This window comes from Myodes glareolus, chromosome 4 (genome assembly GCF_982192425.1).
Source record: "Myodes glareolus chromosome 4, mMyoGla1.1, whole genome shotgun sequence".
NCBI lineage: Eukaryota > Metazoa > Chordata > Mammalia > Rodentia > Cricetidae > Myodes > Myodes glareolus.
The window spans coordinates 30,205,758-30,229,035 of NC_142029.1; the positions used below are offsets into that span (position 1 = coordinate 30,205,758).

Here is a 23,278-nt window from a genome sequence, read left to right on the forward strand (position 1 = left end):
CGCTACGTGGGAGGGCTGGGCGGAGGGTCCCTCGGGCTGCTCGGGACCCGGGGGTGGGGAGGAGAGGGACAGCGGGGAACGGAGGGGCGCGGGGTTCGGCGGGACCTGAGCTCGGGCACCTCTTCACCGAGACCGTTCGGCCACTAGGCTCGTAGGGCCGCTCTCTCCAAGCCGGGTCCCGCGCGCGAGGCCGTACAGCGGCCGTCGAGGCCCCCGGGGGCGCGGCGGACTTGACCGTGCGGGCGCGCGGCGCACGCCGGGCCGTATGCAAATGTGGGCCACGGCGGGACGTCCTCATGGGCCGCACGTCCAATAAGAAGCGCGCCCCGCTTGACACCTGCCCTATATACAGCGAGCGCGCCCCGGCCGCTCAGCGCCCCGCGCACACCCACCCGCGGCTGCCCATGACTTCCAGTGAGATCGCCATGCCCGGCGAGGTGAAGGCCGACCCCGCCGCCCTCATGGCCTCGCTGCAGCTCCTGCCGTCGCCCACACCCAACCTGGAGATCAAGTACACCAAGGTAAAGCCGTCCGCGGACGCTTTCTAGAAGCTTCCCTCGGATGTCTTCCGAGGCCGGGGCCCAGAGGTCGCCTGTCACCCCCGTGCCTCCGTGGGAACGACGATGCGGGCTTCTGAAGTCCCGCCGCGGCTCGGGGAGCGTCTCCCGGGAACCGGCCCCCATCACGAGGCAGCTCGGGGGTCGCCGTCAGTGGCGGACGGCGGTGACGACCTCAGGGCTCACTGGAGATGTGGGGTTCCTCAAAGCAGGCTTGGGTCGGGTTCTGGGGTCCCCTGGGTTTTCTTAGGGCGAGCCGAGGTCCGGTTCTGGGGTCCCTTAGATATCCCGAGGGCAGAACTAGGCTTGGTCCTGCGGTCCCTCGGATCTCAGAGAAGCCTGGAGTCCGGTTCTGCGGTCCCCCAAGTTTTCTCGGAGCAGACGGAGTTACGGTTTTGGGGTTCCCCGGGTCTCCTCTGCAGACCAGGGTCCGACTTGAGAGGTGGTTCCTCAGGGTCTCCTCAGAGCACACAGGCGTGCGGTTGTCCGGGTCCGTCAGTCTCAGAGCAGACTGGGGTTCCCCGCCAGGGTGGTGTTGCAGTCCCGCGTTGCCCCGCAGTCCTCCGGGTCCGGGCTGCGCTGCGCGGGACCAGCTTCCCTCAGAGCCGGGTCGCTGCAGGGGTTGTCAGGACCGGGGTCCCACAGATTTCGCGGGAACCCGGCCGAGGCACAGTAGATGGATGCCAGGATTTCTTCAGGATTTTGTAGGCAATGCACATCTTAGTAAAGAGAAAACAACTGAATTCGCACAAATTAGCGAGCTCACTTTTGCACTGAAAAAAGCTCAGTTTTTTCCCCTAACGAATTCTGACGTCTTACGTTTGCCAAGGAGGAATTATTGTTGTTAAACCGCGTTAAAAAGTAATACGCACCTGATACCCAATGTAAATTGACCCCCACCCCCACCACCACACACACTTTCTTGGGGTGGGGGGAATCTGTTTTATCCATGAGGTGAAATTTGTGAAATACGTACACAAAGGGAATGTATGTTATAGCAAGGAGGCGGGCACAGCATTTAAAGCCACATTTCCTGGGAGTTCATTTGAGAATTCTCTTACTTGATTCCCATCCCTTCCTCAAACTTACACCCATTAACTTAAATTCAGCGTGCACACACGTTACAACTAATTCGTGCTCCACCGTGGGCATTAGAAGATGCACGAAATGTAGAGAACTTAAGTTATTCGCCTCTGACACTGCAATGGTTGAAAGAGAAATGCAAAAACATCGTTTCTGAAAATTTGTTGCATTGAATTTCAGAATTAGAACTAGTAGGATTCGTATTTTTGAATGTGGATTTAGGTGGATTTAATGTACCTGTTAGCTTTTAGATGCTGTGACAAATTTTTGAAAGCCATTTTAATGAGAGGTCGTTAATGGTTATAGCCCTTTAGGCATTGTTTGCATAACAATAGTGCCAGTGTGTGGCACATCTCCGGGTTTAGGAACAAGCCAGGGAAGCATTCACATAAAAGTTTTGTTTTATGAGGGTCCCTAACCTCTTCTGCTGCGCTTTAGAGATCTTAAGAGGCAAGATGCACACGTGATTGCCCAGGGTTTGTTTTAGACTTACTTTTGATCAGCTTGTCCTAACAGACCCTGAAAGTCTGCAGTAGATATCTTTTTCAGAATTTCATTTGGAAGCTTCTCCAATTCTTTTCTCTAGCCGCCCCTCTCTTCTCTCTCTTGTTCTTCCCCAGTAGGAAGGACAACTGATTTATAGCTAATTGGAGTCTTTAATGTCGGAGTCTTTTTTAGCTCCATGAAGACTTTCATCCAGGATCCACTTTCCCACTTATTACCAAGAAAAACAATCAGAAATGAAATAATGGATTGTAACGTGATTCTTTAATTTGTGGGGAGGAGGCACCTTATTTTTGCCTTGACAAACAACCCTCGTAAATGTGAGTAACACTAATCCACAGGCGAGCTCTTTCACAAAAACGTGTAAAATCAGCTATCTGTGAGCATTCCCAGCGGCTTCTGTCCTCGGCTCTTTAGTGAGACTTCTAAATTTTCTGAGACAGGAATCACCAACAAGCCGTTTTGGCTTATTTTATTTTAACAGAAAGAATAGTGACTGCTCTTTTGATAGCCTAAGATTTTTTTTTTCTTCAAAAGGAAGAGTTGGGAGGTCCTTTTTCTTTTTTTTAAAAAAAAATTCATGATTAAACGTGAGGAAAATTTTATTATAAATTTCAAACAGAATAATGAACAAGATAGATGGGCACTCCTTTAGTGCTATTATATTTGCTAGGAAAAATGTTAAAAGGCTATGTAAATTTTATTATGTCTTCTCAGGAAACAAAACATGTGCATCAAGTAAAGGTACTATGAGGCAAATAGATTTATCATTCATCATTTTGTCCTGTTAAACATGTCCTTACTCAATGATCTACAATATGATTTTTCCATGTGATTTGACAATATAGTTAGTGACCAACATAGCTGATCAGATTATGAGAATTTAGAAAAGTGTTCTTGGAATATTTTTCATTTGTGATTCTGTATTTTTCTATAATTTTCATCATTTTATTTCTTCTTCTAAAAAGAATTTTGCATTTTTTAATAAGAGAATGGGGGAAATAGTCAATATTATGTTAATGCCATTGTGTGTCAAAGGTTCTGTAAAAATGCTAAGAAAGGGAAGTTCAATCTAGAAGCACTCTGAAAGAGCCTGAGTATGGCTTTCTATTTGCTTTTAAGCAGTTGCATTTCACTAAAAATTAAGTCTCTGACTCCAAGTTCTAGTATCCATTTTATACAAAAGATAAATGACACTAATACCTTTGGAATATGTCTATTTTCTTTTTCTCCTAATACAGGAACCTAGTCCCCAAGTTATTTTTCTTTCAGTGATCCTTATTAAGGATTATGGGTTATTGTTTGCTTATTTGTTTGTTTTTTGAGACTAATAGTCAAGAGAGAGGAATACTGGTATGAAGCATGGAGGGCACCAGGGTGGAGTGGAGAGAACGTATGCTCCCTGTGTTCTTTGAAGACTGCCTAATAGCTAATATGGAATCTGATTGCCTTTAGCTGTACTTTTCTCAGTTTTTCTGAGTGATTTCTGTTTCATCTGTCTGGTTTTTGTGTTGATGGCCATATTCTGGAAACATACACGTTGTAAAACTAAGGCTTAGCATTCTCCTAGGCACTGCTCCTGACTGTGGGACCTCTCTTCCTCTCCCTCCCCTCTCTCTCCCGCCCGTTCCCAGATTCCCAGGTCTGTAAAAAGTTTCTCTTTATTCCACTCCACTTTCTGCTTTCTCTGTTGGCTCCATCTTTCCTTCTAGCACCACTGGCTCCCTCTTTTCGTGAGCAACTGAAAAATGTCCGTAACTGACAACATGTAGGGTTCTGTGTTCTCCCAGCATTTGATGCTGCGGAGAGGCAGAAGGATCCAGAAAGAGGACATTTGTTGGGCACTGGTATGCTGCACTAGAGGAGAAAACACAAAAGGCAGCTCACTGGGAAAAATTAGAACAAATGTGCGTTTGGATGCCTATTGTTTATTCTGCTATTTGTTCACTTCACACCCTTTTAATAAGTGCGGTCTTTTTTTCTGGGCTCAATTCCAACTCTGTTCAAAGGGTTTTTGAGGGACCATACTCTTAACAATAGTGCAAACTGGATTAGGGAACACCTGCCTTCTAGGAACTTAAAGTCTTTTTTAAAAGACTGAGTGCCAAAATGTTCTTCTCAGCGTAGCAGTCGATCAGCTGATCGATGTAATGATAATGTTTGCCGTGCCACTTGCATTTTCATGGGGCTTATTAAGATTTACCTAGCACTTCCATGCATGAACATACACAGATTTTAGTCCTGTGAAATCTTGTGAAGGAGAATAAAAATAGGAATGATTGATAAGGAAGAACTTGGCCTTGGATTTTGAAAAACTGAGAATGCATCCTTTTCCTATCTATGACACTTGTTTTAAAATGTAGAAAGATTAAATATTCATTTTTGTCGCTTCTAATGGAAACATGAGGAGAGTGTGAAATCGATCTACTTCATTTGAAAGAGTCGCCTTTATAATTTTTCTCAAGATGCATTTTTATTTTATATGTATTTAGGCATCCTTGAGTATACGTATGTGTACTACATGTGTGCAGGTGTTCAAAGAGGCCAGATAAGGGTATCAGATCTTCTGAAGCTGGTGGTTGTGAGCCACTTGTTTGGGTGCTGGGAACCAAACCCAGGTCCTCTGCAATAGCAACAAGTGATTTAAAACCACTGAGCTGTATCTCCAGTTCCACCTTTATAATTTTTGATTCCTTGACTTTAATTCACTGTTTGTTATTTTTGTTGTTCTTGGTCATGATTCTTGCCTTTTCTGGACCTTGGATCTTGCTAGCATGGATTGCATTCTAAGTTTTCATTCCAAATATTTATTCTGTTTTGATAATAAATTATCCATCTAGATACCTGTTTATTTATAGAGAACTTTTAGTTCTTTTTTTCTTGTTTTTTGTTGTTTGTTTGTTTACCTTTTCTGAGTCTGGGGAGATGACTCAGTCAATAGAATACTTAGCCTGAAGCCTGAGGACCCAAGATCCTGTCTTTAGCCTTCATTAAAAACTTGGTGTGACAGCTGGCAATATAGAGATGGGAGTCTTGGGACTAGCTAGCATGCTAGTCTGACTGAATTGGAGAGTTCCTTGTTCAGTGAGAGACTTTGCTTTACAAGATAACTGGGAAAGTAGTCAAGAAGGATATCTGACACCCCCTTCATACCCAAACACACAGTAAAATCATACTTTTTAAAAATAGCAATACAACTTTTTGATGCTTTTATCAAACAAAGAGTAGAAGTGCTATCATGGAACTTGGATTGGATAATTCTCCTGAGACCTGTTCCAGTGCTTTCTGCTACAGGTACCGGGGTTACCATGTGGAACCATCATGTGCTGAATGTTGAACAATCTTTTTCTATTTCAGTATAGACTTGGGAACCTGTTCTGTGAGGCCTAACTTCAGTATAGTCAAGCTTAAGAAAAGACAGACATGTAGAGTTGGTTCTTTTTCTTTTCCATTAGTGAAACTGGATGATCCAACCATGACCAAGCCAATAGGTATTTCAAGTCTTAGCACATGGTTCCCAGTTCTGAGTCTTTCTCAATGAAATAATGAGATGCATATACTGATATGTGGTTTTGTGTTTTGTGCTATTTTACTAATAGTTTATTGTGGTCCACAGACTATACACAGCCCACCTTGTTTTGTAAATAACGTTTTATTGCAGCACAACCGCACCTGTTCAGTAATACATTGTCTATGGTTTCATTGCAGTGTCAGAAGTTGAGTCCTTATAGCAGAGACCATATGGCCCACATTTTGGAAAAAGTTTACAAACTCTTGACATGGGAAGAGAAGGGCTTTGAGTTAAAATAGGTTTTTGATCAAATACTGGTCAGGCATGCATTTGTTAACTACCTGGCCAGCTAGCATATATTAAGCATGTGGTGCCAGGTATAGTACCAGGTCTTGGAAAGTCAGTAGTCAAGAGTATGTATAGTGTCTTCTCTCAATGAGTTTCTTTACTGAGTTTCAACTTTTACATTGATCAAAATTGAAATAGTAGTACCTGCTTCTTAGGGCTCTCAGGACTAAACAAGAAAGTACCTAGGCTGACAATAAGCTTGTGAAATTCTATGTGTTTTTGTAGATATAATAATTTCATCTGGATTGTAATTACATTTGTAGTTCCAAATTGAAGGCTGCCAAATTTAAGAAAGATCAGAATTGAATGCTCATTTGTGCACAATGTACTTTTCACTAAGAAAGACTCTCTGGATGTTTCTTCAGGTGTCTTATGTTTATCAAAAAGTTACTAACTTAATTTCCCAGCTAGTATTTCAATAGCAAATTCTTTATCTGATACATGAGTCAAGGTGTAACATTAATATATTGCATGCAATATGCTCAATTGACTGAACATAAATGCTGAGTTATGAATACTTTTAAAATAGTTTGAATGAAGATGTAGCCAGATCTCAGAAGTTAGTTATCTTTTGGCAGTGGAAAAATGTCTTTGATTTATGTAATCTGAAATTGAAGAAACTTTCATTGGTTTTGACTGTCCAAGATAATGCATGAATTTGGAGGCAGAGGACAGTCACCTTCCAGAAAGTAAAAGCATTTGCCAGTGACTGATTAACAGCCTTCCTAGCCTCTTATTAATTTCTTTATTTATGATGACAGGTAATTTGAAGCCTTTCATTTCCTGTCAAACACAAATCTAATGCCTATAGAGCTGATTGCTGTTATGTCACCTTGGCTAATTTTTAATTGCCTATCAGACATTCTCAAACCCCTACTCTATGTAACCTTTCAAATATATTAAAGTTTCCAAATTGTGACTTTCTTATCTATGGTATTTATTACTTGTCTTGCTTTAATATTGAATCATATTTCAATTATTTCATTTTAAAATATGAACATTTCTAGTAGGCGAGCTCTCTGCCAGCAAACTACCAGAATCTCAACTCTTACTAGTGTATTTACAGTAAGTCCATGTTTGAAGACACTTTCGGGCTTTGGAAATCCCTGTAGGAATCATAACTGGGTGGCTGCAGCATCCTGACTTCTGCTGGGCCCTTTATGCTTGCTTCCCTGAGACTACACCTGGGAGTTAATTGCCTTCCTTGCAGTGTGGTTAAAAATTAGAATGTCTTGTGGTAACCGTGCTCATTTTTATTCTAGAAGGAAGCCTTCCCATTACAGCAGTTGGGCACTGGTGCCTCGAGCAGTCATCTCTTCACTTTCTTACCCATTCACTATGTGACTTTGGGAGAGCCAAAGTAGAAGTGTCTTCATTGCTAGATCTCCAGAAAGATACAGTGTGCTGTCCAGATGAAACAGCAAGCATTTTCCTCTTTTTTATAAGAATTTAGGTGAACATGAATATGAAAATTCCTCATAATACTGATTATTTTTGTTTTGTTTTGTTTGTATCTTGATTTGTTTTTTTTTGAGTCAAGGTTTCTCTATAGCTTTAGAGCCTGTCCTGGAACTAACTCTTGTAGACCAGGCTGGCCTCGAACTCACAGAGATCCGCCTTCCTCTGCCTCCAGAGTGCTAGGATTAAAGGTGTGTGTCACTACCACCCAGCCTAATACTGATTATTAAATATGAGAAAGCAATTCAAAATAGATTATATTTGTATAGTTAACTATAATTTTATCCATCCAGCCATCTGCTTATTTCTAGTTTGAGACTTCAAGCCCTTTGCTTCATGCCATTTCTAGGATTTCCTGAAGAGTAAACCAAGACAAAGTGTTGTAGGTCACAAGTCTCTTCCTACAAAGAGAACTACCTATAAGAAGTAAGTCTGGCAAGATATTATGAGTTTAACAAACTCATTAATAGACGAAAACAATCTTTTTCTTCAGCCACCAGTCCCTATACCAAATAGGGACTATAGACTATGCCTATAGACTGGGCATGATGATGGAAAAGGTCAGGGTAAGAGGATGCAGTAGCAAGACTTCAGCTGGGAAAATGATATTAGGAAACACCTGTGTGCATTCATGGACCCAACTGGAGGCCTTCTTTCCATAGGTGTAAAGTTTGAACTTCCTCAGCAAATCCTTGGTTTGGGGAGAGCAAGAATTAATACAAAACTTTGGTTTCATTCTTTTCAACTCTGAACTGAGCAATTCTGTCTCATCTGTACTGTAGAATCTGATATGTGGTATAACAATGTAACTTAGAAGAGAGGCTATTTTCTTTTTTAGTTTTAGATTTGTTTATTTTATATGTGTGAATGTTTTGCTTGGCTATATGTCTGTGTGCCATGTGCGTGTCTGGTGCCCAAGAAGGTCAAATGAGGGTGGTAGAACTAGAGTTAGAATTCTACTAGAATTAGAGTTATGGATGGTTGTGGTTGATGAAAATTAAACCCAGGTCTTCTGCAAGAAAACATGCTCTTAACTGCTGGGCCATCTTTCTAGCTCCAGAGAAAGCTATCTAATTGTATTACCTAGGGCCAATTTTATTATTAACTGTAGCCAGAATTATCCTTTTCCTCATCTAAAATTGCTCATTTGTTGATTAATTTAGCATTTGTAAAGGCCTCTTTTGTGCAGAGCATTGGTAGTTACTGTCTGGCACAAAATGGTCAGCATGGAAAGAACCTGAAGAGAATTCCCGCTCAGCCACTGAGTGAGGGTGCGCGCCTGTAACTTCCATTCTGATGACAGGATACAAGTGGATCAAGTGCTTGGGGAGTCAGAAGTAAGGAGACTTTTCAGGCTTGGTTGAACAATCGCTGTAGTGTTAGATATATTCAAGAGGAATCAATTATATAGAAAAGTATGGGTGGTAACACAAGTATGTGTGTGTATTAATATGATAACAATTCACAACACAGATTATTTCCTCCTCATCTCAAGTTGAAGCTCCCTCTAATAGAAAATTTGTTAACGTGCCTAACCTATCTGACATCATAGCTTAGCAACAGTGTACTGTAGAGGAAGAGTTGTGCACCTAACTTCTAGAGCTGTCACTGCCATCCATAATCACCCGAGGGCATTTCCTGGGTGGAAAAGAGCAACATTTGAAGTATAGTTTCTGCTGAATGCATATTGCTTTTCCGCATAAAACTGAAAATTTAGAGTGAGGCCCACATGAGTTGGAGACCATCTGCAATTACTAAGTTGTAAAGAGTTGCACTGAGACCCTCCTGCAAGCTCCTTCCCTCCCCTTTGTCCTCAGAGGCATTAATCTTTATCTTATCCATACACATAGACGTACCCATAAATAGTGTGTTGTTTTCTGTGATACAATATTTTGTATAAGTGGCATTATGCTGTATATATCTTATGATATATTTTGCTTTGCTTAGCATCATATTTCCAAGGTTCACCTGTGTTGTCAGGTATACATACAACTTACTCATTGTCATGATTTATATTGTTTCATACTTTGTCTATATTCTAATTTTTAATTTATTCAACTACTGACATTTAAAATATTTTCAATATTTTGCTATAAAAATGATGTGATGAGCAGTCTTCAGCATGTCTCCTTGTATAACTGATGAGAGAGCGTCTAGAATATGTGTATACAGGAGATTTGCTGGCTCGTGACTGTTCAAACAGTTCAATTGGAAATGCCAGGTCTCTGTTTAATATGATTATGTAAGTTTCCATCTCCACTGTCTATCGTCCACTAGAGTCCCCAGTGCTCTATATCCTTGCCTGTTCTTGGGTTCTGATACTTGCCAGACGTGGCAACCCTATATGGAGAGAGTTGTGATTGGCACTTTCTTGATTTCTTGTGAGATGAAGATTCTTATATACTCACTTGACATTTGGTTTGTCTCTTATGTAAACTGGCTAGGATTTTTTGTTCGTTTTTCCATGTGTATGTGTTAGTATTGATTTATAATATTTATTCATATTCAGGAATGCAATCCTTTGTCAGATATATAATATGCAAACATTTTCTTGCTGATTATATTCTTTCTCTCCATCTTTTTTGTCTAATTATCAATAAGTTTTCAATGCAGATGAAGAAATTTTGTTTCTTGACTAAGAAATATGTTGTAATTTCAAGTGTTTTGACTTTTTTGCTTTTTTTCTTTCTTTCTTTCTGATTTTTCGAGACAGGATTTCTCTGTATAGCTTTGGAGCCTGTCTTGGAACTAGCTCTGTATACCAAGCTGGACTCAAACTCACAGAAATCCACCTGCTTCTTCCTCCTGAGTGCTGGGATTAAAGGCATGCACCACCACCTCTAGGCGTTTTGAGGTGTTTTTATATTGCTCTGAAAGTTTTGTTTTATTATTGAAACCTTTGATTTTTGTATTCATGTCTTAATCTCCTTGGAATTGGTATATGGTTTATGTGCAAGGGCACATAAATATGAAAGACAAATGACATAGTGTATGGAAAGTCAGATATAATAATGGGTACATTGTTTTGTTTTTTAATTTTGTTCTGTGTAATTTTGTAATAAATTAGGAAGTCTGGAATGTGTGGTCTCCAAGTCTGGTCTTCTCTATTGTGGGACTATAAAAAGTTGATGGGCACTTTTAAGGACATTGGTTTCCCTAAACTAAGAGTCTACTTTTAAATGAACTTATTTTAAAACCCTGAGACACTGATGATTACAATTCACTCATACCAGAATTAAATTCTCCTTGCCTTCCTACATTACCTATAGCTGTAAGTGTTAGATGTCAGCTATTACTGTACTCACGCTAGAGAACTTGCATGCTTTCTCTCTTCTGTGAGTACACACACACACACACACACACACACCACTCATTTTTGAAAGGCCATGGTAAATAAAACAAGTTTTTAATTATAAGCTGCATGTTTATACGTTTTGGAGAAAGCATGTATAGGTGACAACATGAAAAATAATGTCTTGTTCAAAGTTCTTAAAAAAAAAAAAAACCAAAACCTAATTCAGGGACCAAAGGGATGGCTCAGTGATTAAGAATACTATTTGTTCTTCCAGAGGGTGTGAGTTCAATTCCTAGCACCCACATGGCAACTCAAAACCATCTGTAACTACAATCTCAGGAGATCTGATACCCTCTTCTAAGCTCTTTGGGCAGTCATGCATGTGGCACACGACATATATTCAGGCAAACACTCACATACATAAAATAAATAAAATCTCAGAAACAAAAACCCAACTAATTTGGCACAGTATTTTATCCTGCCTGTGTAAAAATTTGAATTATTTCTTAGCATCAGAGTTGAAAATAAATCATAGTTTATTCAAATAAACCATTTGAATATACTGTAACTCGTTTTAAAAGTCAAAGCTGGTGCTACACATTTACCTCTATGTTTGGATTCTGTAGGCAATAGGATGCATGCAGCTGTGCCTATGATTGCAAAGACTGTTGTTACTAGATTCTCTGACCGTGATGTAGATTCCAGACCCTCTGGGTCTAGTGCCTTGTAACACCTAACGAAGATGGCCACACAATGTATTTTTTCATAGTGAACTTGTAATGTCTATGAGCCCATATTACTTATTTGTATTTCTTTGAAACTGTACAACTTTTGTGTTAGAGATTATACTTTTTCTGTATAATTCCATCACTGAATTGCAAGCTCTTATATATCAAGGTATATCAGAAGTGTTGAGCTCCATGTGTAGCCGTGCAGATGCACTGGAAATGTTTGTTGACTGAATGGCTGCTGTATAATTATTATTAATAGCTGCTGATGTGTATATAAGTATATTTAATTATTATGGAAATCCTATAATATGAATATTATAGTAACAGCTCCCTTTCACAAGTGAGAATATTGAGCATATTTAAATTAAATACCTTTTCATGGTCAACCACTATAGTAGGTAACAATGCCAGCATGCGATTCTCTTCTTTGCTGTTGGTAACAGCAAGAAACGCACAAGAACTCTAAGAAAGCAATACAGTTTGGACCATCAGCTCTACTGACTTTTAACAGTACATTTTAAACCCAGCTCTTTGACTACAAATACCAAACTTCCAGTTGATCAGTATTTTCTGTAGCCACTAGTAGCAACAGTTGGAATGGTTAAAGAGAAAATACCAAGCAAGGGAGTAAACGGAGACGATCTGTCACGATATGAACCACCTGGGTAGGTGTGATTCTGCAGGTGATGATAAAGCAGAGGTGTCTGGGGATTCTCACAGGCTAGGCCTCACACATTGCCCCGAACAACACCTGTCTGCTTACTTCTTTTTCATTTAAAAGATGTTCTCTTTGTCATGGTTATGATGATCCCCTTGGCAATGAGGATGTGTGCTCTGAGGCTGCTGAATGTTCACATGTATTTCACAATCTTTTTTGACCCCGCCCCCCCAAGCCAATTATTTTGTATAATTTTATTCTTACCTCTGTGGAGAATTACTTTCCAGAAGAGTTGGGTGGAGATGTTCCCTCTGACTGGCTAGGAGTGCTGACTCCTGTCAGGTTACATGGTTACTACATGGATCTGAGCATCAACACAGAGCAGAGCAATCCAGGCAGTAGTCAAAGCTTTTTAAGTCGTGTCAGTGATAGAAGGAGGAGGTGTCTATGTTTTCATTGGGAATGGCTCAAAAATCCTAAGCAAAGAAATGTTGACTGCTAGTTGTCTCCTTTCGTGGGATCTTAGAGCATTTAAATTTTGGTCTCCACTTTTAGAGAGGAATCTTCCTGCTTTACATTGCCACAGGCCTGCCCCTCCTCATTCTTTCCGTCTCCCGTTCTTCTTACCTGTGCTTCTCTTCTGTGTCTCAAGGAGTTTCTCTCAGGGCAGACCTCTGGTGATGGGCAACCCTGGTTAGACTCATTTACCTCTTTTCATAAAACGGCTGATTGGCCTGGGCAACCTTTGTGGCTCTCTCTTCCAGCTGTTGACCTAAATGGCCTTTAGGGAAACCAGAAGCAATGAACCTGGGATAGCCACATTTGACTTCTATGAGCCCTCTTGAGATTTTAGTAATTACTTAATGGATTGAATTGGTGACATATACTATTCCAGATAACAGCCTGGGTTGCATTAAATTAACCTTTGCAAATGGGTATTTATTGGTGTACTCTTAAAGGACTACATGTGTTGGCAGTAATTGCTCTCTCGCGTTCCTCTACACTGATAGGTGTTTGTAACGAGTGAAATTTTTCTCAGATTAGAACCTGGGTGGTAGTTTTAGGCATTTAGTGATGTGTGTCATTGTGTTTGGCACACTGAGCATAAATCCTGTCTTGTAAACAGCAGGGCGACTAATGAGGTTTGCCCACATTCAGGTGTCATTACCAGGAATTCCAACAGAGAAAAAGAGAAGGCTTAGAAAAGAAGTATACAGAACAGGGATTTGGGGGGCCCTTGATAATCTGCTTTAAGGAGAGAGATCATTGTTCAGAATTTACTGTACACAAATATGGGCAAGAAAAACAAATGTTTTGCCTTTAATGAGCACTTACAAAGTCACTGGCTTGGCTTTCCAGGAAGATGGTGTGGGTCTGATTTGCTTTTCTGTTGTGAGTGTCTTCAGAGAAAGACTTGTGAATGATGTGGAGCTGTGAGGTGTGCTTTTTGCTTACTGGGAACCTTCTAATTTCAGTCAACTAAAATTTCATACCAATTTTAACTTTACAACTTTTGGAGTTTCTACTGTCATTTTTTGCAGTAGCAAATACACATAGCTTCTGAGCACACCAAATCTCATGCAAGAAGCCTCCCAAAAGGTAATATTTGAGATTTACTTCTGATTTTTATCTTTTACTTCTTTAAGTGATGTATATGTTTGATGCTGTTACACCAAGGAGTATAACTATTGCTTATGCTTACACTAGTTTTTTTTCTGGACTTGGACTTTCCTGTTTTGAAATTAATTAGTATTTTTCCTTAAAAATGCTTTCCCACCTAAAGCACTTCCCCTCCCCCAACTCCTCCCAGTTTCATGTTCTTTCTCAAAAAAACAAAAAAAAAGAAGAAAGAAAATAAAAATCAAGACAAATAAATTAAAAAATACAAGAACCACTAAGACAAAAAAAAATACCAAAACAAAACGTAAAGTGTTTTCAAAACAGGGAATCAGTTTTGTGCTGTTCAGCTGCTCCTGGGCATGTTGGAGTGTGGTTTATATACCTACTAACACTCCATAGGAGAAAACTGATTTTCCTAAGACCACATATCATGGTTGCTTTGATATATTTTGTAGCCCAATTTTTTTGTATTTGAATGAACTAATTAATGAGCACACTATAGAAAATAAAATTGCCTCTCTCATTTGTGGGGTCACTAATTGGTATAATGTCAACTAGAAAGTGAGTGCTAAGGTATCATCTTGAAATAACCATCTTTTATGCATTTCTTCTCAAGAAAAAACACTCATCCTGGGATGGGAACCTCCTCTAGTCTCACCGACTTGCACAGTCCTTTGAAGTAGACCCTCTCACTGAGGGCACACACATAGCAGTGAACGAGGCAGTGCGTGAGACATTGGAGGACAGGGATCTGCCTCTAAGGTGTGCACATTTAGTGATTCCTCATACAACATGCATTTACTCAACTAATGGATGAGCCAAATCATTTGATTGCTTATTAAGTGTCCCAGTAAATTAGGTCCTGGAAATAGGAAGATACTTTGTGATCCTGAATGACAATTTCCAAGACATTATTTTATTACTATAAAATAAGGGGAAAGAATGAGATGCATATTTATTTATGTACTTATATAAAGAACTAGAAGAACTCTTCTTCCTTCCTATCTTGATGCTTTAAAACTCCCCACTCTCTAAGACCCAGAACCTGGGGTTAAGAGAACAGGAAGGACAATACTGAACTTGTTCACACTTAATTGTCTTTCTGGGGCCAATTTTGGGATGCTTTTGTTAAGAATACTTTCCCAAAGGTATAGTGGTAATTACCAAAGAGTGGTCCACAAAAACCTCTGTTAATGATTCTCCTATACATGAGTGGTTTGCAGTGCAGTAAAGTTCATTGAATAAGAATTAGTTTGGAATTCTCATGGTTTTTTGTTTTTTGGGTTTTTTAAATTATATTAAAAGATAATATTTTGCTATGTAAAAAGAGCTCTCTATATGAAAATATGCCCAACAGAAATCCTGTTTCATGTCTGCTAGGTTTACAGCCCTCAAAATTAGAGCAGTGGCTGCTGTGGTTATTCCTTAAGATAGCCAGCAAAGGTTTGCAGCCTCTTCTTTAAGCTGTGGCAGCAGCCTTTCTGCCACGCTAAGTTCCTGAAAGCCACAGAGGGCCCAGAAACTCTGAGGTGAGAAACCTTGTCAGAAGCTCACCGCTTTTCACACAGTCTAATAGAGACTTAGCACTTGGCAGGTCAGTGCCACTGCGATTTGTCTCTGACCTAAGAGTTCTGGAGTTCTTCACATCAAAACCACATCTTGCTGAGCTGAGATCAAACGCAGGAAGGTAAGGGCCCTGTCAGTGATTTATCATGCCAGGGAGAGTGCTCAGGCCAGATGGGGCCACAGGGAGTGAAGCTGACATTCCAGCCGCTTCTCATATAGGAGTATCATGTAGTTAGGACTAGTTTTTCTGAAGAGGATTCCGTGTCAAGTGGCAACTTTCAGTGGTATTTCGTAGGAAGTCCTATAGCCAACATGAGTTTATCTCACAATCAACTACTCATTTTTTAACCTTTAAATTGTAATTAGCAACTTCTTGACCAAATAAATGTTTGGTTTTCCTTCTTCCTCTGTCCTCCCTTTCTACCTCCCTCTTTTTCTTCCTTCCTTTTCCTCTTTTTCCTTCTCCTTGAAAGGTACCTATTAAAAAAAGGGAAGGGGAATGGAAAAAGAAAGACGTGAATGAATGAACTAATGAGCATTGAGATCTCAAAAATGTTAAGTCTTTCTAAACATTAGATGCGAGTTTAAGGTAACAAGCAGAATCTATGAACTGTGAAACCTGGCACTTATTAGTTCATCATCCTTTTAAGTCAAGGATGTTTGGAATGAATCATTGTAAATAATATTACAGAGTAATTCCTGAGATAGGGGAGGCATTTCATATTTGCACATTTTTTGCAAATTTGCCAAAGCCAAAGAGAGAGAGAGAAAAGAATCATTTAAGTATAAAATAGACATAATTATGTTAGAAATTATTTCATTTCCATCTGAAAATCCATTATTTCCTCACTATAACTATACCAACAGTATATGAAAATGATTGCCTTTTATTTATTGTCACGAGGAAATGAGAAACCCTTCATTTACTGATTCAAAAGACCTTTTCAGTCTTAGAATATTCAGCCCTTCTAGCACATGATGTTTATTTTGCAACTTAAACGAAGAAATTAATTTACAAGCTTACAAGTGAAAAGAAGTATTCTAATTCAACTGAAAGTGCTGGTTGCTTCTTTGGCCTTAAGTTTCTCTATGATGAGAGCATTTCCCATAAGTGGACCCGGCTTTCATGGCTAGAATTAGCTTTATCCTGAGAGTCAAAACTCACTTGATTTCTATGATGTCACTTTATTCATCATCAGAGTTATTCTGTCTGATGAAACTCCCCGGCTCTGCCAAGAGTTAAGTTTTAAGTGCAAAAATGAAATGATACCTGTTCTATTTGTCATTCAGCGTTCTTGAAACATGGTGGCCTAAGAAAATCTGGTTAATTTTGTCAGATAAAAATATCTAGTTAAATTTGAATTGGAATTATTAAGTAACTTTCTGGTGTTAAGTGTACCCCGGGATTTCTCAGTGATTTGGAACATACTTAGGTTGAAATTTTACTCATTTTTTCCCTTCTTAATAAATTTCCATTTAACCGGGCATCCTGTATCTTATTGAAACTGGCTACCCTAAAGTGTTGGACAGAAGGCTTATGACTCTTACTTGTGAGCTGCAAAATAGACACCCGTTTATGTAAATGTAATTGGCATTAAAATGAAGGAAGATTCAAAGAATCCTTTCTAATTGTACTGGGACCACTGAGTTCCCTGGAAAGACTTCTTTCTCTTAACCCTTAGCAATGCTGTTGGATAGGCCAACCAGATCCATTGTAAGGACAGCTTAATCTCCTAAATGAATTGCTCCAACCTTCCAATTCAAAATCATACAAACAAAAACATTGAGATAAGCTGGGTGCTTTTCAAATGGGGACCCCTGTGGCTTTGAAAATAAACACTCCAACCTCTTTCCACTCCAACACCCACACCCACCAGTCTTTCTGATGTCCTCCATTTGCAAATGAACGGTCAATCCTGAGAAAGACAGAAGACTAATTAAACCCAGGGAAGATAGGCAAAGAACATTTGTTTCCAGGCAGAAGACAAAAAGAAATCATGTTCCATTGGGCTTACTCAAGACTACCAGTGGCGATGCAGCCCTTTCCCCAAGCTTTTCTTCTCAAAGCCCATTTCCTTGGCCACTGATCAGCCCCTTTCCTGGCTAGGACTGTTGGGAAGCACCTTTCTTAGCCTGTCTTCCAACAGCAATAGGAAGGACATCTAGGGAGCCCAGTTATATGTGGGACAGCCTCTTCTACCTCTCCAGCTCTCTCTGTGATGGTTGGCAATGGATCCTCAAGTAGCAATGAAGAATGAACAAATCCAGAGAATATGGTGATTAGAACATTCATAAGTTGCCTTGAAATTATTATGTTTATTTTTATCTTATGGGTGTAGATTTTTTCCTGTATGCATGCTTGTATGTATACATGTATGTATGTTTGTATGTATGTATGCCATGTTCAGGCATGCCTCGTACCTTCACAGGCCAGAAGAGGGTGTCAGATGCCCTGGAACTGGAGTTACAGGGTAACTGGTGTTAGCCATCATATGGGTGCTAAAAACAGAACTCGGATCTTCTCCAAGAGAAACAAGTACTCTTAACTGCTGAACCATTTCTTCGGCCTCTTGAATTGATCATTTATATCTTGAATCAAAATCAGTAAAGCATCTCAATGCACACTGGGACAGGCTTTTCTGTAATCCAGTACCTTATTCAATCAGTATTACCTCTGGGCAAAGTGTTTTCATCTTACATTTTGTATGAGAAAACTGAGCCCTAGAATGCTTACATGACTCACCTAGTTATGCTCTCCAGTAATTGCTATGCATGTGGAAATTTGACCCTTTGAGGAACTATAGGAAGCATGGTGTGTGTGTGTGTGTGTGTGTGTGTGTGTGTGTGTGTGCGTGTGCGTGTGCGTGTGCGTGTGTTTAGAGAGGGAAAGAGACGGACACTGGGAGAGAGAGAGAGAGAGGAAGAAGTAGGGGATTGAGATTCGGGGGGTGGGAAACCTAGAAAGCCCTCCAGCGGATCAAAACGAGTGTAAGACACGATCTGTGCCTGAAAGAAGTTGGGAGAGCTGGGTGGTCACAACTGATGTAGGAATGTCCTTTACAGTGCACAGTGCCTGGAATTATGATCCACTAGGTCTGTGCTGACCTGGATCACAGTGTTTGTAGAATTTCCTAGGACCTTTTATTGTAAATGCCTTGAGATAGCCCTGAGCATTTCAAGCAACCTCCAAAGAGGCCAGGAATGTCTAACTGCTTCCCGGATAATTTGGAGCTAGCTGTTCACCTCAGGCAGGCCGAAATGTACTGTCCCCTGGTGAATATGACTGATGACTGTCAGACTGTCCTTTTGTCTCTCAGCTTTCATCAGTGTCCTTTCACTTTCAGAGAGACCTTGCGGTTAGATGGCCATCCCAGAAACTGAGTGCATCTTTGCTGCCTTACTGCCATGTCCTGCTTCTTCCTCCCTTCATTATTACAGCTTATGTCAGCCCTGCATGTTGGTGTCATTCAATGCTTGATTTAAAATATAAACTTACAGTCAGTTCAGGAAAACAATTGTCTTAAACTATTTCCTTTGGTTTTTTTGTTTCTTGTGACCTTGTGTGTCTCAAATACTTCTAAGAGTCTATTTGCATTCTGGAAAGCCTATTCTCTTTTCTGTCATTAAATTTAGGACAGAGTGTAAGTGATATTTAGATCACACACTATTGGGTCCATTATTTAAAATTTTTAATTGATTTTGAGTTAGAATTGATAAATTAGGCCATGGCAAAGCAAGCTTGATAAAACAAAACAAAAACAAAAAGAAAACATGCTTTTGTCAATAAAATATCACATTTATTGAACAAAGGTCATGCCTCCGTAATACCAAAACATAGACTTTAAAGGGAAAAACATCATCAGTCATCTAGGTGTCTATATATATATGTATGTATATGATGCCATTGGGGGTGGGGGAAGAGGAGAGAGTGTGTGTTTTACCACTTCTTACTTCTTAGTCAGATGCTTTAGTGAGAAGCAAAGTATAGAATGCAAGTCCTCACTTCTGTCTCAGTTACATAGGTAGATATTTCTAGAGGGGGTTTAATCTTCACTATCAAAGACCTGAGCTTCACTATCAACTTTTAACTTTGTATTTTTAGACTCTTAGCTATCAGTAAAGTAAGCTGAGATACTGTCTCTAAAAGCTACAAAGACTTTTGTTGCCTTTATAATGCCCAAAGGCTCTAACTTCACAGAACACTGTAGTGTGATGGCCACCAGCACTTGCCTCTTGTTCAGAAAGCTCCAATCAAGCACTTTCACCAAGACAGCTGGTAGACCTACAAGTAGAGATGTCTGCGTCCAGTAAGTCTTCAGAGAACTGCTTGGTGTGCAAACTGATAGATCTGCTTACTGATTCACTAACTGGTGCTCCCCAGTGATGATTCAAATGCAGTTCAGTGGCAAACTAAGTAATATTTAACTCCCCACAGCACTGCATACTACAGGGTTTGTTTAATGCATATAATTTAAAGCATTTACTAGAAACATAGCAAAGCTTTCTATTATTGAAATATAACACGGCAGCCTGTGTCAAGGATTGATTGAGGATAGGAAATGGCTTCCACCTAAATCCTATCCATACCTACTGTTTAGAGAATTCCTCGCTCAGAGTTCAGATTTCCCAGTCAGAAAATTCATGATTACCTCTGTCTATACTGTAGTCATGGCAACTGTGCTGTGAGCTGAAAAGGGTGCTAAGCCTGATTCGCCCTCCAGAGCTGCTGCAGAACTGGTTAAGTGAAGCAGCTTGCATGGCTAAAGCATACTGATGAGATTAAAAACCAACCTATTGCAATCATTAAGATAATCTGTCATGTTGATAGCCAATCTGAACATTTATTCTGTCCCCCTTTCCCCACGAACATGGTTTACTGACTGTATCTTTTGGGTATTTTCTCACGTTGTTTGTTATCTTAGGATGTAGGAGAAATTAAATGGATCTCTGAGACCTTTCCTCAAGGTACTTAGAGAGAGGACCCTTTCATTTTAAGCCTTAGGCACATAGATATTCTATCTCATTAATGGCCTACCAGTTTAGTAAGGTAGATGAGTCACTCTTGCCCTTTTTATGGAAGAGACTTTAAGCTTTAAGCAAAGCTTCAAGAGGTAACTTGCTAAGTTGCTCTGGATTTGTGGGGATAGGCAGACTGATAGTTATATGGAGACCTTTAGCTCTGGTAGTCCCTTTCTAGGGTGTTCTACAATAAAGATTTTAAAAAGTACTTTCAAGGTTAATTACTTCAGCCCTTGGTGGATTTTCTACTTTACGTTGTTTTGCATACATTAGGTACAACTCTCCTAACAGTCATCAAGTAAGGATAAATAAAGCAACTCTACATTTACCTTGCAGTTAGCGCGGGCGGTGGGGGGGGGGAATGGTGTGTGTGTGTGCGTGTGCGCATGTGTACGTGTGTGTGTGTGTGTGCGTGTGCACGTGCACACGTGCATGCATACGCTCATATATGGAGGGCCAGAGGGCCACTTTGATGTCTTTCTCAGTTATTCTGCACTTTATTTCTTCAGAGAGTCTCTTAGTGAACCTTGAGCTCTCAGACTGGCTATACTGACCGACCAGTGTGTTCCAAGCATCCACCTGTCTCTGCCCAACCTACCCCCATACTGAACTTACGGACACACACCATGCATCTGGCTTTTACATGAGTGCTAGGGATTCCAACTCAGGTCCTCATGCTTGTGCAGCAGCTGTTTTACTTCTCACTCTAGTGGTCTCTTAACAAATAAAATTGCATAGAGCAGCACGATTGTCTTGAATTGACTTTAATGCACACATGTTTGTGCTCTTCCTGGCTAGCCTGGTAGCACAGTCATATTCTCCACTTGCATATTTGAACATCTCTCCTGGCGACTATGAGTTGTCTATTCCTTTATGATTTGGGAAGGGGCACTTCTGATTGGCAAAACGCCTTCACTGTGGTGCATTGTCCTTATTGACTTCCTGCAAGCATACCTCTGGGAAGGTAGTATTTCTGAAAGGAAAGTATTTTATGTGCCATTTCCTTCCCAGGTGCTGAGCTTCTAGGATGCTGTAAAATATTTACAGAAGGGAATTATACTTCAGTATAGAGTTTTTTAGATGCTCTTTGCTGAGTGTCTCTAGTAAAGTGCCAATGTGAATTTTTATTTTCATTCCCTTAGCCAGGAAGGGAAACTGTTGCCAAACAGCTGTGACTGGCTCATAAACACTTTGGCAATTGATGTGTTTCTCTTGCTCAGCTTTGGATGCCCAGATTCTACAGAGGAGGGGAGTGTAAAAGGTACTTACCCATTCAGATGTAGTCAATCAGCTCCTAAAAGCAGTCAAAGTTGGGCATTCCCCTTTTCTTCTGGTCATCCCAAGCCAGTTCTGGGCCAAGTCATTAGGATAAGATTGCTTTTGAAGTCTCTCCTTCTAGCTCCTGTATCGAGGTTTGTGGTTTTAAGAGCACACAGTTATTTTTTAGAGGACCCAGAGAAAGAATTTTCTCTCAGAGGCTCATCATACTCTGGCTGCTCTCTGCTCCCTGACAACAGCTCTTCCACACCTAGGGGCACTCATGAAAACGTCCCGGCTCCTCATTTAAAGTTGTGTCACATTTCCCGAGGTAATCCAAGGTTTCCCTAACATATTGTGCCTTTGAAAAGGAAATGTGAAGTTACTATCTTCCTGCGCTGGCTGTGCTGGAAGACAAAGGGCCGTAGATGTGAGTAAAATTCCTTGTGTTGAATAATTTCTGAGGGACTACATCAAGGTTTCTAACAAATTGTGGAAAAAGCAGAGAGGAACAGCTTATACACTTTATTGGCTATCCAGCCTGCTTTCCAAGTGGACATCAGAAAACTTAGATATAGGAAAAGTACTGGTGTGGTTCTGGCTTCTATTCTGCCACTCACTGGGGGCACACAGCCATTGACAAATGAATGGATCTTATGTGTAGGTTGCCTAAACCCCCTCCCAGCTCTGTAACTATCTCTTCCTAGCCAAACCCAGCCTCTGTTAATATTTAGACCAGACAAAGATATTCATGAGCAGATATTGAAATAGAGCTTTAGTAAGCCTGACTGTCAGAGTACTAGCTTGCCATAGCCATACAGATGGTTACATGCCAGAAACTAAAGTCAGTTTTCCTGGGAGAAGTGTGGGACAGGGTCCCAGCTGACTTGTGTTTTAGAACTCTTCTACTTAAATTTCATCATTCTTTATGATGTCTCTATAATCATCGATTACCTGTTAAAACCTAGATATAATGGGGAAATGGCACAAGCTCCTTATGAATACAGAAGGCAGAACATGAATTCAGCACTGTTGTCTAAATGGCGGTGAAACCTCAAAGCACACTTAGGAACAGAACATTGTGCATTATCACAGCCTCTGATAAGACATCATACCAAGCGCCCACTGGTGGCTGTTTTTGCTCTTTGGGATCTCAGATGTAAAGAGAATGAGAATGCTAAGGCTAGCAGAAATGACAACAGGTTTGATCACAAGCAACATTTCCCAGTTAGTTGATAGTAGATTCCTAAAGTGTAATTTTAAAACTTATTCAAAAATTCCAATAGGAAGTGTCTGTCAAGGGATGGGAAGGATTTTTGTCAAAATGCTATACATTAGCCTTTCTTTGGTTACCAAGACTCAAACTCTCAGGAAGACACTAAAAGCTGGAAAAGCAGAGTCACTTGCCAGTGTTGTTCCTTCTGCTTCTTCTCTTCCTCGTTCTGCCCTTCCACAATGCTATCAAAAAATATGTCTTAAAGTAATATCTCCTTATAATAAACCCATAAGACACAGTGTGTCACATTTAAACTGTGAACTGGCTACATTACACATTTGGTGGTGGTCAGCTGTGGAAAATGCAATTCTCATTTGGCATCCCAGGCTATGTATCACTCATGAGAGCCTGTGACTCATCTTTCCTAAGGGCTTTAACAAGATTCTGGCACTGCC

The 23,278-nt window shown here is 40.3% G+C and overlaps 1 protein-coding gene across 1 annotated transcript in view; it reads left to right on the forward strand.

Moving 5' to 3' along the window:
- Positions 1-365: 365 nt before the first annotated feature.
- The window catches only part of Aldh1a2 (aldehyde dehydrogenase 1 family member A2), an 81,497-nt gene continuing 58,584 nt past the window's right edge, over positions 366-23,278 (forward strand). Inside the window, exon 1 of the mRNA XM_048424040.3 lies at positions 366-521. Coding sequence (XP_048279997.1) covers positions 405-521 — 117 coding nt within the window. The 5' untranslated portion in view covers positions 366-404. The remainder of the gene's footprint in view (positions 522-23,278) is intronic.